Raw genomic sequence first — 16,501 nt, 5'->3', positions numbered from 1 at the left:
TCACCTACCCCCTCTCACCTAGCTACTTGAGAGGGTCGAATCACAACAAGAAATTATGTTAACAGTGTGTGTGTGTGTGTGTGTGTTCGTCATTCATTCACAGGTATGTTTACGTTTTCTTGACTGTGTGGGGTATGAACAATGCATACAGCTGCTTCCATTGTTGTTGTCTCTCTCTCTGTCCATCCATATGCCTTTCCTCTTGATTCCCTACCTCTTTTTTTCCCTTCCTTCACTTCTTTCTTCCTTCCTTCCTTCCTTCCTTCCTCCCTCCTCCTTCTTCCCTTCCTTCCTTCCTTCCTTCCTTCCCTTCCTTCCTTTTTCTTTCCTCCTCCCTCCTTTTTCCGGGTTCCATATCGTCACTTATTCACATCACCGCCACAGGTTCAGCTAATGACGTCACATGGCTTAAGGTTGTACAGTAGGGGTGGATATAGAGTGTAGTCATCGCCCACGCCTGCCACCCACGCCCGCCTCCACGCCTCGTCTCCTAAGCCCCTTTCTCCTCCCACGCCTTTTTAATCCCTCTCCATCCCCCTCCTCCTTCCCCTTCCCCCTTTTGATATCAGGCAGCGTCGTGCAGGGGCTTTACGCCTGTAGACACCTTTCAGTTAAAAACTTGGTGTACACTAAGGTTAGGTTAGGTTAGTGTTTGGTTAGCGGTAGGTTAGTGTTGGTTAGCATTGGGTGAGGTTAGTGTTAGGTTGGTCAACGTTAGTGTTTAGTTAACGTTAGATGAGGTAAGTTATGTTTGGTTAATGTTAGGCACGGTTAGCGTTAGATTTAGTTTAAATTAGCTTTTGGTTAAATTATTGTTAGGTTAGGTTGGTTAGTGTTAGGTAAAGCAAATTGGTTAGGTCGAGTGAAGTCAATATTAACAACAACCCAACCAACAAACCAACACAACCACAACACTACATTCCTCCAACACAAACAACCAAACCACCCTATACATCTCCTCCAACACAAACAACCAAACCACAACCAAACACAACCACAACCCAGCCACAACCAAACCACAACACTACATCTCCTCAACACAAACAACTGACCCATAACACTAACATTCCTCAAAAGACAACACGAGGTGGACTTGACCTGATCTGCTTATAAAAACGACGTGGAAGGATTTATCACATTTAGTGCCTGGGAAGATCAGTTGATGAACACTCACAGGTAAACAAACACACTTGAGTTATATTCCCAGGTGTGTGTGTGTGTGTGTGTGTGTGTGTGTGTTTGTCGTGTGTGTGTGTGTGTGTGTTGTCGTGGTGGTCTTGTTTATTATAATGACTTTACTGTATTAAGAGCTTGGTGGTGTATTCTTACTGTATTGTATTTATGACTGTTAAAACGTTATGGCTGTTAAAACGTTATGGCTGTTAAAAACGTTTGGCTGTTAAAAACGTTATGGCTGTTAAAAACGTTATGGCTGTTTAAAACGTTATGGTTGTTTAAACGTTATGGCTGTTTAAAACGTTATGGTGTTAAAAACGTTATGACTGTTTAAAAGTTATGGTGTTACGTTTGGCTGTTAAAACATCGCTGTTTAAAACGTTATGGCTGTTTAAAACGTTATGGTGTTAAGTTTGGTGTTAAAACGTTTGGCTGTTAAACGTTATGGCTGTTAAAAACATCGTGTTTAAAACGTTATGGCTGTTTAAAACGTTATGGCTGTTAAAAACGTTATGGCTGTTAACGTTATGGCTGTTTAAACGTTATGGTTGTTAAAAACGTTATGGCTGTTTAAAACGTTATGGCTGTTTAAAACGTTATGGCTGTTAAAAACGTTTGCTCTAAAAAGTTGACTAAAATTTTTGACTTAAAACGTTGACTTAAAACGTTATGACTAAAAACGTTATGACTGTTAAAACGTTGCGCTTCTATTAACTATTAGATTCAGACTTAATTGTATCAACGTCAAGAGACCACATATAAAGAAGAAATAATGTAAACACGAAAATAGTTAAGGTTTACCTTGACGCGGGGAGACTTGTATGATGATATTTATAACGAGAGAGGAAGCCTGTCTGTCTGTCTGTCTCCTGCCTGCCTGCCTGCCTGCCTCCTGTCTGCCTCTCCTGCCTGCCTGTCTCCCTCTACTGCCTGTCTGTCTGCCTCTACTGCTTGTCTGTCTCTCTCCTGCCTGTCTGTCTGTCTCTCCTGCCTGCCTGTCTCTCCTGTCTGTCTGTCTGTCGTAAAGAGATTGAGACTCTGAAGGTAATTGTGATATACTGTATGATATTGTTGACGTTTGACCGCGGGAAAACTTTTTAATTGGCCAATCAGGAAGGTGGTGGGGAGGGGGATGGCCCAATCAGGAACGGGGAAAGTTATTGGAAAAGTGACCAACCAAGAATGAGGAACTTGGGGGAAGATGACCAATCAGGAAAAGGAATCCAGGGGAAGTGGCCAATCAGGAACGAGGGACTTATGGGAGGTGTGTGTGGCTGACTTGATCACTTTGAAAGATTTAATGGGCATGTTTCACGTGTGTGTGTGTGTGTGTGTGTGTGTGTGTGTGTGTGTGTGTGTGTGTGTGTGTGTGTGTGTGTGTGTGAGTTTAATGGCAGATTTTTATGTAAACTATGGTTATTCTTTCCTGTCTACCACACCTACCACACCATAATCTACCACCTACCACCATAATCTACCTCACCTACCACACCATAATCTACCACACCTCGCATGGCTATAGTTCAGGGACGCTCTCTGCTTTAAGTTTGGCAAAGGCGAGGTGGGGCAAGAATTGATCTGTGTGTGTGTGTAGCAAGGAAGGAGGTGAGAAAGGCGGGAAGGAGGTGAGAAGGCGGGAAGGAAGAAGAGAAGGAGGTGAGAAAGGCGGGAAGGAGGAAGAGGAGGAGATGGGAAAGAGCAGTTTTTTAGTTTAACAAATTTATTGACAAATCTTGGAGTACAATTTAGGGCGGGAGGCAAAAGGAAGTGGGGGGTCTTACGTGCATCCACACCTCCAGAATAGAGACCTCAGACAGGGAGCGTGAGTAAGTGAACGAGGAAGTGTGGTTGCTTCCCTCTCCACCTCTCCCCCCTCCTCCCTCCTCTCCCCGCCTATCATCCCATCCTCCCCCTCCCCCACGACAGGATTAACACAGCCTCATCACCTGTCGACGTCTTTTTCTTCTTCAACCCATTCTATCTCAGTCTCATTTTCCACATTTTTATGGGATTAACCTTACGTGTGTGTGTGTGACGTAACTAGAGGAACTACACTATACTCGTTAAGGAATTGCTATCCGTGACGTTGAACCACATTAATGATTTACCTTTGTTCTTACAGCACAATGATAATAATAATAACTAAATAAAAATAACGACTAAATAAAAACTTCATAATTATAATAACTTAAAACTAATGACAACAACAAACAACAATAATAATATAACCTTTACCCAGTACACATTTCAATTAATATTACAATACCGTCAATATCCCAGAAAAATCAAGCAGCGACAATAAAAAGCGCGGAATTTTTTGTTTTGTTTCAGGTAAGTAAATACCCCTGGCATTTTATCAGCTGTTGCTTGTGTACGACGCGGGGAGCTGATAACATGAGCGGATAAGTGGTCATATCTAGAATTATGTGTGTTGATTAAACAGTCCTGGTTTTTGGGTTGTAGGCATATTGGTATGGGGATATAGGGCATGTATCCTTGGTATGAGAGTATTGACCATGTATCTCTGGGTATGGGTATGTATCTCAAGAATGTGGGTATGGGATTACTAATTAGGGTTGTAGTGAGGCCAGGAGCCAAGGTGTTCGAACACTTATCGTGTGGTTTTGGGTTCTCGAGCCTACACGTGTTGTGTTAAGCTTTGTGGGCGGAGCTTAGTCTGTGGCGTAACATAATGGGGCGGAGCTAGAGGCGGTGGCGAGTAGGATGAACCCAAAACAATTGGAAAATGATATAAACTTGTATAGGAATGATTTATATATGTGATGTGAAATATTGTATTTATAGTGTAATTTGAGAGATATTTATGGTGTTTATGATGTATATTAGTGATGTTTGATGGTACAGTGCCGAGATAAGCTCCGCCCCTCCTGCACACAGGCTGCAAACCGCGTGACTGCATGAGTCAGTTTCATTAGCTTACATGTGAAGGAGATTTCACGTGGAGCCAGTTGTAACCCCCACCCTCCTCCTCCCACTGACGCCCCAAATATGGTATGGTCCTTCCTAGCAACACCGGTTAGGTCACTCATCTCCACGGACACCGCTATTATCAGCAACTTGATAATAACTGGAATTTGACTTTGAACTTTGGGGATTTCTATATGTTGGGGTTACCATGTTGGTAGGTTAGTCAGGTATAATAAGTCTTATATAATGGCGTTAATTTATAGTGAGATGATGATCCTAACCTTCTATGTGATATTTAGGAAGCGTCTTGAACTGTAAAAAAAAAATATCGTTTCATATTTTCTTCTAGTCCTTATTGTTTGAACTGTTGTGGGAAATGATACGACAGCTTATTTTTGTTATAATGAGAACTTAAGGTAAAAATCTACTTGGAAACTTCGTAAAGGTGCTAATAAAATTGGGAACCTCTTAAAGATTAAAATAAAATAAGGGCTTTGAAAGTATGTATAAAACTGCCTCCCGTCATTGTTTATTCAGTCTTTCTCTCTTTGCCCGCCCGCCCGCCCGCCCGCCGCCCGTCCTTGCCCGTCCTGTCCATTCCATTCCGCAAATATTTCTTACAAAAAAAAAATGTGAATCTATTAATACGATACTGGAGGGGCAGATAATGGTAAATATAGAAAATTTAATTAAGATAATTAATTAAACCCGCCTGTATAAAGTTGTTCCTTATCAGTGTAGTCAGGAGTCAGCAGAGGTGAAATATAATGGTTTTCCTGGTTTGGGAGACGGGTAATTGAGGTTAATTTTTGTCCTTTAAATGGTAATGAAAAATTTAGTTGAGTTTTAGTGTGTGTGTGTGTGTGTGTGTGTGTCCGTCATGCGACTTGTGGTGTAATGGTCAGCATGTTCACCTCGCAAGTGAGTGGACGGACCCATAGTGTGTTAGTATGTGATTCATTCTTACACCAAGTTACGATAAAACTAAACATATTTACGACCTTTTTAGAATCCAGTGCCGGAGTGTGAGATTAGATGCTGCTATTAAGGCAAAAAAAAAAATCGGAATGACGTGTGGATTAGCCCCCCCCCCCAATCTTCCCTTAGTTTTACGTGATGATTAAACGCAAGACGCTACCTAACTTAACCTGGGGGAGTTAGTTTAGCGTTAGGGTGGTTAATTTTCAGGTGGTGAGGAGGAGAGGGAAGAAAGGCTCAGTAAGATCTTCACTGAATCCGAAAATCGTAACCTGTGGGTGCTAATCCAACTCAGCCCAGCCCTAATCTAACCTAACCTAATCTAATCCAACCCTACTTAACCCAATCCAACCCATCCCATCCCAGCCTTGCCTACCCTACCCTCATATGCTCACGCTTACGACATTCTGCCTCAATTGTTGTATTGACTGTAGTACTTGGAACAAAAGATATCGTATTGTCCTCTTAAGCAAATTGCTGTGTGTATGTGGGGGCTCCTGTCATTTGTGTGTATGGGGGGGTTCTATGTGTTTAATTGAATAGGTTAAATAGGGATAAATTAATTATTTTTTCTAACTACTACTACTACATTATTGTTTGTAGTTGACTTGTATTTATTAATTGTTAATTTTTAATCATGGTCATTGTCTTGTGTGTGTGTGTGGAAGTTGCCAGTTTATTTAACGTGTCACAAAATGTATTTGGCAGTCACGTGTGGTGGGGCAGGGGTGGGGCTGTTGGATAGTGGCGAGCTTGTGGGTAAATACAGTAGTCTTGTGTTGGTTGATTCTACTTGTTTATGTGTGTATGTGCGCGCGCCTTTATTTGTCGTCTCAAGTGTGTGTGTGTGTGTGTCAGAGAGCCAATATCTCTGGGTACTTGGCAGACGGGCCCTGGAAAAGCTTAGCTACAGTATTTGGAACTTAAAGGAATGGTAGCCACGTTCAAGGTCAACTTTAGGATCACCTGGACATTACACCTCCCCTTCCCCTCACCCAGCTTATTTCACCTGATGATTAAGCACCCTATTGCTACTCGGGATGGTAGGTTAAGTTTAGTTGAGGTTAGGATTTGTTAGGTTTATTTAGTTTAGGTTAGGTTAATTTATTTTAGTTAAGGTTAAGTTAATTTAAGTTAGGTTGGTTAATTTAGTTTAGTGTAGGGTAGAAGTTAGGTTAATTTGGATTAGTTTAGAATAGGTAAGGGTTAGGTTAGGATAGGTCAGGATTCGGTTAGTTCAGGATCGGGTTAGGGTGTTAATCTTCAGATGATACTTAGATAAATGTATTAGGATGCGCAGTTGTGGACAGGGACTCTTACGATTTTTCCCCCCACAATTATAATCAAAATGACTGAATTTCCCCCCTTAACACTTAGACCTTCCACGTTTTCTATGACTTGTGGGGGGTGGTCCATGATTATTCATACCCTGTAGTAGAGAGTAAACGCTCCCGCCAATCGTCCATCCATCATTGTTGCCAGAAGCGTTCGTCAGTTGTGTTCGTTGATTCGGTCGTTCGTAAATATGACTTGTTTTGATTTTTTTGAAAATTAAAAACAAAATATTGATACGACCACATTTCGTTAATGTAGTCTTTCGTATATGACTTTTTATTGGTTAATGTAAAAAATAAAAGTATTGCAAATTTGGATGACATGAAGATTAGGCTTTCCAGCATATTCTTTTAATACCCAGTAGTGGCAGCAGCTTATTTCGAGTATTAGAGCTTTAGCTTATTTCACCTGAGCTAATTAGAGCTGGAATTAAACGCCTCAACACTACCTGGGGTTTGGTTAGGTTAGGTTAGGGTTGGGAGGTGGTGGGTAGGGTGGGTAGGGTGAGTTGCATACTAAGGTACCTAATGCTCAGTTGATCCTGGGACCTCTTGGAATAATACAGTAGTGAGTTATAGAAGGAGTTATTATTGTGAGGTGAACTAGTTGTGGGTGTTGTGAGACATGGGGAAGTGATTACTGTCTCACTTGATTGTAATTTGTATTTTATAACGTAGAGAAGATGTGAAGTGTGTGGGTAGTGAGTAGTCGGCGTGAGCAAGTCAGATGTCCCTCGCCTGGTGTTGCGAGCTGCCGGTTTTCCTGACCTGCAAGACTGTTGTTGTACGCATGCGGTGACGCCAGGTAGAGGCGGGTATATAAGAAGGGGCGTGAGCAACACTGGTGTAGTGTAGTCTGTGGAGTGACCGGGAGTGAGTGAGTTGTGCACCCTGACCACTCCCCGGCCCGCCCTCGCCTCCCTCTCCCTGTTGTGTTCAGCAGATCGTGTGTGTGAGGTTTTAGTGGCTGTGAGGTGTGTTGCAGGGCCAGCCTACCACCCACCACTACCACATGCCCGCGACATACGCCACAGGGTCGTGTTTCCCCGGTAGGAGGAGAGCGTGCTGTGTGACATCCGCCCCTACAGGCTGGAATACCCTGTACGAGTGTCACAGTGAAATAGATGTTGATGAAGAAAGTGTGGGTGTGTGACTTGTATGAGCGGCGGGCGAGGGAGAAGAGTGGTGTGTGTGTCACTACTGTGGTGGTGGAGCTTCCTGCTGCCACTACTACTCGTCCCCTCCCCTGATGACATGTTTGATGATGGTGCCAGAGTAGTGGAGGGAGGAGGAACAGGTCCCCATAACATGGTGCTGGGTGACAGGTAGCAGCAGCAACAGTGAGGCGCCGTCCAGCCAGTGTTGATATATACAGTCCTTGGGCACTGGCGGTAAACAAACGGTATTAATTTGTTTTTACCTTTTAATGTTTACTCTCAGTTTCGTTCACTAATAACGAGGGTAATGGCTGTAAGAGTGAACAAAAAACGTTAATAGCGAGAGAAACTAAGTGTGCTAGCGGGTAACCAACCTCACCTGATTCTATAAAAAATATAATCAGGTGTGTGTTGGGACGACAGGTAAAGAGGCTCTTACTTACGTTCGTAGACCCACACCGCCAGACTTGAGTTCATCTGAGTGTAGTGTTCAATCCGTTCTCCCTCACTAATGATCCTCCAGTACTGTACACGGCAGGTGCTGTACTGCTGAGGTCCGTCCAGGATCGTGTCCTCAGCTGGTGTTACGGTAATCCAGGTTAAGTAATTCTCTCAAGTTTCGTCTGTTGTATCGTCACATTTAACAGGTGAAGTTACATACCTTAGTGAGTTGATTCGGCTTGTTGACCCATAAACAACATTACAGTTTTAAGTTACTTTTAATGGTGTTAAGTTAGTTGTTGGTGTAAAGTTAGTAGGCGAAGTGACTGTTTAAATATTAGAGAAGAGCTTTTAGTCTCAGTGAGTTGGTAGGATTTTTTAACACTCGGTCCTTTGACTCTGCAACATTGCGTCGAAGAGAAGGGAAGAGAGATTATCAATCCACCACACCCCATACACAATACACCACACCCATACACAATCCACCACACCCCCCCATACACAATCCACCACACCCCCCCCCCCCCCCCCATACACAATCCACCACACCCCCCCATACACAATCCACCACACCCCCATACACAATCCACCACACCCCCACACAATCCACCACACCCCCACATACAATCCACCACACCCCCACACAATCCACCACACCCCCATACACAATCCACCACACCCCCCATACACAATCCACCACACCCCCCCATACACAATCCACCACCCCCCATACACACACACCACACCCCATACACACACACCACACCCCCCCCATACACACACACACCACACCCCCCCCATACACAATACCACACCCCCCATACACACACACCACACCCCCATACACACACACCACACACCCCCATACACAATACACCAACACCCATACACAATACACCACACCCCATACACAATACACCACACCCCCATACACACACACCACACCCCCCCATACACACACACACCACACCCCCCATATAATACACCACACCCCATACACAATGCACACACCCCCATACACAATGCACCACACCCCCACACACACACACACCACACCCCCCCTATACACACACACCACACCCCCCACACACCACACCCCCCATACACACACACCACACACCCCCACACACACACACACCACACCCCCATACACAACACACCACACCCCACACACACACCACACCCCCCATACACACACACACACACCCCATACACACACACCACACCCCCATACACACACACCACACCCCCATACACACACACACCACACCCCCCCACACACAGTACACCACACCCCCCCACACACACACACCACACCCCCCATACACAGTACACCACACCCCCCATACACAGTACACCACACCCCCACACAGCACACCACACCCCACACACACACACCACCCCCATACACAATACACCACACCCCCCCACACACAATACACCCACACACCCCATACACACACACCACACACCCCATACACACACACCACACCCCCATACACACACACCACACCCCCCACACACACACCCCCATACACACACACCACACACCCCCATACACAATACACCACACCCCCCATACACACACACACCCCCCACACACAACACACCACACCCCCACACACACACACCACACCCCATACACAATACACCACACACCCCATACACACACACCACACCCCCATACACACACACCACACCCCACACACACACACCACACACCCCACACACACACCACACACCCCATACACACACACCACACACCCCATACACACACACCACACCCCCATACACACACACCACACCCCACACACACACCACACACCCCCATACACAATACACCACACCCCATACACAATACACCACACACCCATACACAATACACCACACCCCCCATACACAATCACCACACCCCCATACACAATCCACCACACCCCCCCATACACAATCCACCACACCCCCACACAATCCACCACACCCCCCCACACACACACCACACCCCCACACACAGTACACCACACCCCCCCACACAATACACCACACCCCCACACACACACACCACACCCCCACACACACACACCACACCCCACACACAATCACCACACCCCCACACACAATACACCACACCCCCACACACAGTATACACCACACCCCACATACACAGTACTCACACACACCACACACTACACACACACACCACACACCCCATACACATACCACACACCCCATACACAATACACCACACACCCCATACAATACACCACACACCCCCATACACACATACCACACCCCCATACACAATACACCACACCCCCATACACACACACCACACCCCCATACACAACACACCACACACCCCATACACACACACACCACACCCCCCATACACACACACCACACACCCCATACACAAACACCACACACACACCCCCATACACACACACCACACCCCCATACACAATACACCACACACCCCATACACACACACCACACACCCCCATACACACACCACACCCCATACACACACACCACACACCCCACACACACACACCACACACCCCCATACACACACACCACACACCCCCATACACACACACCACACCCCCATACACACACACCACACCCCCCCATACACACACACCACACACCCCCCCCATACACACACACCACACACCCCATACACACACACCACACCACCCCCATACAACACACCACACCCCACACACACACCACACACCCCCACACACACACCACCCCATACACAATACACCACACCCCATACACACACACACCACACATACACATACACCACACACCCCCATACACACACACACACACCCCATACACACACACCACACACCCCATACACACACACACACACCCCATACACACACACCACACCCCCCATACACACACACCACACTCATACACACACACTACACCCATACACAATACACCACACCCATACACACACACCACACCCCATACACACACACCACACCTATACACACACACACCACACTCTATACACACATACCACACACCCCCATACACACACACCACACCCCCATACACAATACACCACACCCCACACACACACACACCACACCCCCATACACACACACCACACACCCCACACAATACACCACACCCCACACACACACACCACACCCCCCATACACACACACACACCACACCCCCATACACACACACACCACACACCCCACACACACACACCACACACCCCATACACACACACCACACCCCATACACACACACCACACTCATACACACACACCACACCCCCCATACACACACACCACACCCCCATACACACACACCACACCCCCATACACACACACACCACACCCCACACACACACACACCACACACCCCCATACACACACACCACACCCCCATACACACCACACACCCCATACACACACACCACACCCCCATACACACACACACACACACCCATACACACACCACACACCCCATACACACACACCACACACCCCCATACACACACACACCACACCCCACACAATACACCACACACCCCATACACACACACCACACACCCCCATACACAATACACCACACCTACACACACACTACACACCCCTATACACAATACACCACACCCCATACACAATACCACACCCCCCATACACAATACACCCACCCCATCATCCACACCCCATCAATACACCACACCCCCCATGCACAATACACCACACCCCCATACACAATACACCACACCCCCATACACAATACACCACACACCCCATACACAATACACCACACCCCATACACAATACACCACACACCCCCCCATACACAATACACCACACCCCCATACACACCACACCCCATACACAATACACCACACACCCCCCTTGCAATACACCACACCCCCCATACACAATACACCACACCCCCCATACACAATCACCACACACCCCATACACAATACACCACACACCCCATACACAATACACCACACCCCCCATACACAATACAACACCCCCATGCACAATACACCACACACACCCATACACAATACACACACACCCCCACCACACAATACACCACACACCCCCCCATACACATACACCACACCCCCATACCTATACCACACCCCCATACACAATACCCCACACCCCCATACACAATACACCACACACCCCCCATACACAATACACCACACACCCCATACACAATACACCACACACCCCCCATACACAATACACCCACACCCCCATACACAATACACCACACACCCCCCATACAATACACCACACCCCCCCCATACACAATACACACACACCCCCCCCATACACAATACACCACACACCCCATGCACAATACACCACACCCCCACTCCCCTGACAGAAATCCCCCTACCTTAACCTAACCTCTTTACCTTCTTACCCCTGTTCAGACGTACATAGATACCTTAAAACACACATAGGTGCCCAAAACGTACACGAATACCCAAGAACGTACATGGATACCCCAAAAACATACATAGATGCTTCAAAACCCTAGATACCCAGAAACGTAAGCACGCCATAAACCTACATAGATACCCCCAAACGTACATGTAGATACTCAGACGCGTACATAAATGCGCCCAAAACGTACCTAGATACCCAAAAACGTACATAGATACCCAAAACGTACATACATTCTCAAAAGTAATGCAATTCTTTAAAACGTACATTAATGCCAGAAAAACGTATATGAAATGTCGAGGGTATGGAAGGTCAGTTTGTCAGCAAGGTGTGATGTGGCTTGGGAAGTGGTCAGGTTGTCAAGGCGCGCCGCGTTTGTGTGTAAGGGGGTGTTTTTGTCTGTGCATGTATGTATGTGTATCGGCCACTGTGTGTTCAGTGTGTCTTGAAGCTGTATCCTGTACTTGCACCTGCACCTTGGACACATCTTATTGTTTAAGTTCCTCTATGGTCAACAACCAACGTCCTATGTACCCTGACCGCCGCCCGCCCTCGCCCATCACCACCATGGTTATACATACATACATAAAAGCTAGTGACAGGGGAAGGGTTCAGGGGAAGGATAAGGGAGGATAGAGTGAATTTTAGAAGGAGAGAACAGGTGCAGTGGCTAAACACCGCTTGCGTGAGGGGTAGGCAATGTGCCCGGTAGGTGCAACAATCACTCAGGGCGAGGCAGAGGGAGGGCGGAGCAGGACCGGGCAAGCAAAGGGCCAACTCAGGTGCTCTGGTTGTCGTCTTAAGCTTAGGCAGTGTTGGCAAAGTGGAGGAAGAACCGCCCGCCACGGCAGCGGCGCCAAGCCGAAAGCGCTGGTGGACGGAGGCTCAGGCCACACACGATCAAAGTAACAGAAGGTGAAAATATGGAAATGTAGCTAGTCGAGGGTTGTTTGAGGAAAGATGAAGGTAAAGTCTTTGAGCTATGTCAAAGAGGAACGGAGCGAGTTGGAGGAATATGGTTATTGTACTCTCTCTCTCTCTCTCTCTCTCTCTCTCTCTCTCTTTTATATATTATATATGTGTATATATAATATATATATATATATATATATATATATATATATATATATATATATATATATATAAAACACGGGCTTCAGTAGCGTGTTAGTTGAGTGGTTAAGAGTGTCGACGCGGAATACTAAATTCACGGGTTCATTGTACCATAAACAGGAACATGGTAACAGGGTTCGTTTGGGCTTCGAAACAGGAACCGAACCCAGTCTTTTCTATACTAACCGAACCCTATGTTAACCTAACGTTATCAGATCTTAAGTTAACCTAACCTAACACATCCCCGTCTTAACCTAACGTAACCCATCTTAACTTTTTAACCTCGGCCTAACCCAACCCAACCCTAACTCAACCTTATCCTAACTTAACCTTAACCTAATTTAACCTTAACCTAACTTAACCTAATCTACCTTAATGTCAACCTAACCACACCCAATGATGTCTTAAGTTAACCTACGCCAACCTACCCTTAACTTAACCTACCCTCACCCTAATTTACTCAATCTAATCTAAGTTAACGTGCCATATTGTTAGGTTAAGATTTGTGAATGGAATTTTCTGTGGATGTTTGGTTAGGTTAGGTTAAGTTGGGCTAGAGTCAGGTCAGGTTAGATCAGGGCAGGTTAACTTAGGTTGGTTAAGATAGGTTAGGTTAAGGTAAGGGGGATTTTCTGATTGAGGGGTAGGTGTGAGAGTGTGTTGTGTGTGAAGTGTGTGTATGTATTTTGTATGTGTGTGTACAGTATGTGTGTGTACAGTATGTGTGTGTATGTGTATGTATGTATGTATATAGGTAGGTGTCTGTGTATGGCCTACTTCCAATATGCCAAACAATCTCAGTACAACATAACCTTAAATTTCATGTGACTAAAGATAACACAATTATTCCCACATATATAACCCAACAAACAGTACTAATTCCTGACTGTTGAGGGGGACACAAGGTCAAAGGTCACCGGTGATTAGAACCTATAGCAAGGCGTCTTACATTACTGCTTTATTTGGCCTATTGTTAGTAATGACGTTTGAGCTGTCAGATTGGGTTAGATTGTTTACAAGATGGAGCCTCGTGCTGATGTTATCTTCCGGCGGCTATACTGTACACGTCAAGCTGTATTGGGGGTGGGTCAGGTGTAGAGATGGGTGTGTGGGGATAGTGGAGTTGTGTGTGTGTGTGTTTTATTTCCCGGTGATTTTAGAGAGAATAGACATTTTCTTTGGACTACTGACGATACATAGAAAATAGGGATAAATTTTATAGATTCCGTTTTCTTTTATGTCCGACGATCCACAGAAAACAGGGAAGATTTATTGATGGCAGGGGCTACTATGTTTATTTTCTATTGTTAATAACTGGTAGACTCACAGTGTGTTTAGGTAATGTGTACGTATGTTAGCGGTGATGTGTATAATCTAATGTGTACATATGTTAGCAGAGATGTGTATTATCTAATGTGTACGTATGTCAGCGGTGATGTGAAGAATGTGTATCAACAAGTTTTAACGTTGGCTTTCTCTCTTCTCTGCCCCAGGAACCACCATGGAGTGGATGGTGATGAATATGGATCGATTCTTCGCCCCGACCATCCAATTAGGAGCTTATGTGGGTGACGACAAGTACCTCGTGGTGCCCAACTGTCAGAGTGAGTACCCCCTTGTGAGTTAGTGGTGGTACTCCTTGAGTTAGTGGTGGTACCCTTTGTGAGTTAGTGGTGGTACCCCCTTGTGAGTTAGTGGTGGTACCTTGTGAGTTAGTGGTGGTACTCCTTCTGAGTTAGTGGTGGTACTCCCTTATGAGTTAGTGGTGGTTCCTTGTGAGTTAGTGGTGGTACCCCTTGTGAGTTAGTGGTGGTACCCCTTGTGAGTTAGTGGTGGTATCTTCTGAGTTAATGGTGGTACCCCTTGTGAGTTAGTGGTGGTACTCCCTTGTGAGTTAGTGGTGTTGAGTTAGTGGTTGCTGTGAGTTAGTGGTGGTACCCCTTGAGTTAGTGGTGGTACTCCCTTGTGAGTTAGTGGTGGTACTTTGAGTTAGTGGTGTTGAGTTAGTGGAACTCCCTTGTGAGTTAGTGGTAGTTTGTAGAGTGGTGGTGGTACTCCTTCTGAGTTAGTGGTGGTACTCCCTTGTGAGTTAGTGGTGGTACTCCTTGTGAGTTAGTGGTGGTACTCCTTGTGAGTTAGTGGTGGTACCTTGTGAGTTAGTGGTGGTTCCTTGTGAGTTAGTGGTGGTGCCTTGTGAGTTAGTGGTGGTACCCCTTGTGAGTTAGTGGTGGTACTCCCTTATGAGTTAGTGGTGGTACTCCCTTGTGAGTTAGTGGGTACTCCTTGTGAGTTAGTGGTGGTACCCCCTTGTGAGTTAGTGGTGGTACCCCTCGTGAGTTAGTGGTGGTTACCTCTTGTGAGTTAGTGGTGGTTACCTCTTGTGAGTTAGTGGTGGTACCCGTGAGTTAGTGGTGTTTACCTCTTGTGAGTTAGTGGTGGTACCCCTTGGCGGAGTTAGTGGTGGTTACCTCTTGTGGAGTTAGTGGTGGTTACCTCTTGTGAGTTAGTGGTGGTTACCTCTTGTGAGTTAGTGGTGGTTTACCTCTTGTGGAGTTAGTGGTGGTACCCCCTTGTGAGTTAGTGGTGGTACCTTGTGAGTTAGTGGTGGTACCTCTTGGGGTTAGTGGTGGTTACCTCTTGTGAGTTAGTGGTGTTTACCTCTTGTGAGTTAGTGGTGGTACCCAGTTAGTGGTGGTACCTCTTGTGTGAGTGGTGGTTCCTCTTGTGAGTTAGTGGTGGTTACCTCTTGTGAGTTAGTGGTGTTTACCTCTTGTGAGTTAGTGGTGGTACTCCTTGTGAGTTAGTGGTGGTACCCCTGTGAGTTAGTGGTGTTACTCTTGTGAGTTAGTGGTGTTTACCTCTTGTGAGTTAGTGGTGTTTACCTCTTGTGGAGTTAGTGGTGGTACCTCTTGTG

The 16,501-nt window shown here is 46.1% G+C and overlaps 1 protein-coding gene across 2 annotated transcripts in view; it reads left to right on the top strand.

The window, feature by feature from the left end:
• LOC121869648 (protein timeless-like) overlaps positions 1–16,501 on the top strand; it is an 89,591-nt gene that overhangs the window by 15,646 nt on the left and 57,444 nt on the right. For both annotated transcript variants that reach the window (XM_042371176.1, XM_042371178.1), the window contains exon 3: positions 15,081–15,191. In XM_042371176.1, coding sequence (XP_042227110.1) covers positions 15,089–15,191 — 103 coding nt within the window. In that variant the 5' untranslated portion in view covers positions 15,081–15,088. The remainder of the gene's footprint in view (positions 1–15,080; positions 15,192–16,501) is intronic.

Source organism: Homarus americanus, unplaced genomic scaffold (genome assembly GCF_018991925.1).
Source record: "Homarus americanus isolate GMGI-L3 unplaced genomic scaffold, GMGI_Hamer_2.0 scaffold23578, whole genome shotgun sequence".
NCBI lineage: Eukaryota > Metazoa > Arthropoda > Malacostraca > Decapoda > Nephropidae > Homarus > Homarus americanus.
This window is presented reverse-complemented; position numbering and strand designations above follow the sequence as displayed.